This window comes from Nansenia antarctica (assembly GCF_963989245.1).
Source record: "Nansenia antarctica genome assembly, chromosome: 5".
Taxonomy (NCBI): Eukaryota; Metazoa; Chordata; class Actinopteri; order Argentiniformes; family Microstomatidae; genus Nansenia; species Nansenia antarctica.
The window spans coordinates 648,693-651,151 of NC_137690.1; the positions used below are offsets into that span (position 1 = coordinate 648,693).

The 2,459-nt window shown below is 45.1% G+C and overlaps 1 protein-coding gene across 1 annotated transcript in view; it reads right to left on the bottom strand.

Moving 5' to 3' along the window:
- Window positions 1-296: 296 nt before the first annotated feature.
- The window catches only part of brd3b (bromodomain containing 3b), a 25,852-nt gene continuing 23,689 nt past the window's right edge, over window positions 297-2,459 (bottom strand). Inside the window, exons 11-12 of the mRNA XM_080532422.1 lie at window positions 2,405-2,459; window positions 297-934 (exon numbers count right to left, since the gene is read on the bottom strand). The exon at window positions 2,405-2,459 is cut by the window's right edge and continues 235 nt beyond it. Coding sequence (XP_080388548.1) covers window positions 795-934; window positions 2,405-2,459 — 195 coding nt within the window. The 3' untranslated portion in view covers window positions 297-794. The remainder of the gene's footprint in view (window positions 935-2,404) is intronic.

A 2,459-nucleotide genomic window follows, 5' to 3' on the forward strand; every position in this document is an offset into this window, starting at 1 on the left:
CACCTGAACACCTGAACACCTGAACACTACATGGAAGATTGAGAGCAACTCAAACACCACTCCTCCTCTCTGGGAGACCAGCAGAAGCTCTCTGGGAGACCAGCAGAACCGTGAATGTTTGTCCAGTTCAGGTGAAAGTCTCCAGGACAGAGCCGCGTCGCACAACTGATAAAATGCCTATGGAATGTTGTGAGGTGGTCGACGGAGCTAGCCAATCAGGAGGGAGAGAGAGAGAGAGACGGCGTTCCTTGGCTGACCTAGCTCAGTGTTCTGAAGGGTTCCCTACGTCACCCCCCCCACCCCCCCCACCACCTCCTGGGAAACCACAACCGTCCTCTTCTTGTGTTGTTGTTGTTGTTGTTGTTGTTGTTGTTGTTGTTGTTCTGGAGGTGCCAACCGTTTCCCTTTGAGGGCCGGTAGACAGACAGACAGACAGACAGACAGACAGACAGACAGACAGATAGACAGACAGACAGACAGACAGACAGACAGAGACAGACAGACAGACAGGTCGGGCTGGTCAGCTGGACGCCGTCACACGTGTCCGATCCCCTCTACCTCTAAATATAAAACATGACCCCCCCCCCCCCTCCACCCTCTTAGAAAAGTCCTCCGGGAAAGGAACACTAGGACCTACAAAAGGGTTAAATCAACTAGGATGAGACAGGGGCTCGGGGGGGGGGGTCTGGGGGGGTGTGTTTCTCTGGGTTCCATCCGAGTCACTGCTCTGGGCTGAGAGGGTGTGTGTGTGTGTGTGTGTGTGTGTGTGTGTGTGTGTGTGTGTGTGTGTGTGTTCAGTCTGAGTCGCTGGTCTCGGAGCTGGAGCCGCTGGAGCTGCTGGAGGCGGAGTCAGAGGAGGAGCTGCTGGCGCTCAGACGCCCCGCCCCTCCCGGACGCCCCGCCCCGCCCGCCCCCCCCGGGGCCGCCGCCTTCTCTGCAGGACGGGAGAGCAGGAGAGAGAGGGTTAATACACACACACACACACTCTCACACACACACACACACACTCACACACACACACACACACACACTACAGGAAAGGGGGGTATTCCACATATGTTGATTATTTAAGTCAAGTCTTAAATACTTTCATAAAGCCAAGTCTTAAATATCATCATTAAGTCAAGTCTTAAATATTCAAGGCAAGGGACGTCTTAAATATTTCCACAAGCCAAGTCTTAAATATGTACAGCCTTGTCATCAGTGTTCTAGAATCAGCCTTGTGTCATCAGTGTTCTAGAATCAGCCTTGTTAAAAAGTTAAAAAGGCCAATACTGACGCAATTAACGAGGTGAGGGAAATGGCTTGAAATTGAAATTGCTGACAGATTAAATGCGTACGTCATACTTGCCCCTAGTTAATGTTTTATTTAAATGTTTTAATAAATGTACATTCACTAGTTTTTATTTATATATTTTTTTTTAACCTTTATTTAACCAGGTTAAGTCTACTGTGGTTATATCCGCAGCAGGCTACAAACTATCAGATCATCAGGATGGCAAAGGGGAACTAGCCGCTGCCATCAGATCATAGTGTTATTTTAAGACGGGGGTTCGAATCCCGCTTCTGACAAACACTTTTTACTGCATCTCGTTGTCTGATGCTTGTACTCTGCAATAACAATAACGTTGAATCTAATCTAAAAATGTATGTTTAAAATGATGGTGTAGGCCAATTTAACTACAATGGTGTTTGAAGCCTTTCTGACTAGTCATGATGTTCTTCTAGCATTGTAACTGGACCTGGATTTGGCAAAGATTACTATGTCTTATGATTACTGATGGATAGATGATTCACCTACTTAGACGTCATTTATTAGATGTATACCTTAGATGTATTTATTGTAAATCGATTTGCATGAAGGCTTCTGTTAAATGCCCAAAAAATAAACATTAAGTTAAGGTCTACCTATCACACCCGTAGCCAGCTAAGGGCAGTACAGAGCCTGGACTCTTTTAAGAGAGGCCTAAAAACTTTTTATTCAAAAAGGCCTTTGACTGTTGAACCCGTGTTGATTCTTGTGATTTCTCTTATGTTTTTTTACTATGTTTTTAACTTATGTTTTTAACTTATGTTTTTAGGCTGTTTTTAGGTTTTACTCTGTAGCACTCTAATGAGCATTATTATTATTATTATTATTATTATTATTATTATTATTATTATTATTATTACATCTACGTTTTACATCTATTTATCTCGTAAAAAGGTGGGCCTAATATTTCCAAACAGACACTTGAGGAGCTGGAGAACTAGGAGGAGGAGTCACATACGTAGGAACTAGGAGGAGGAGTCACATAGGTAGGAACTAGGAGGAGGAGTCACATAGGTAGGAGGGGCTAATAGAGTTACTAGGAGGAGGAGTCACTAGGAGGAGGAGTCACTAGGAGGAGGAGTCACTACGTACGTAGCAGCTTGCGTTGTTTCTTCTGCAGGCAGGACTTGACGTAGCGCTCCAGCTC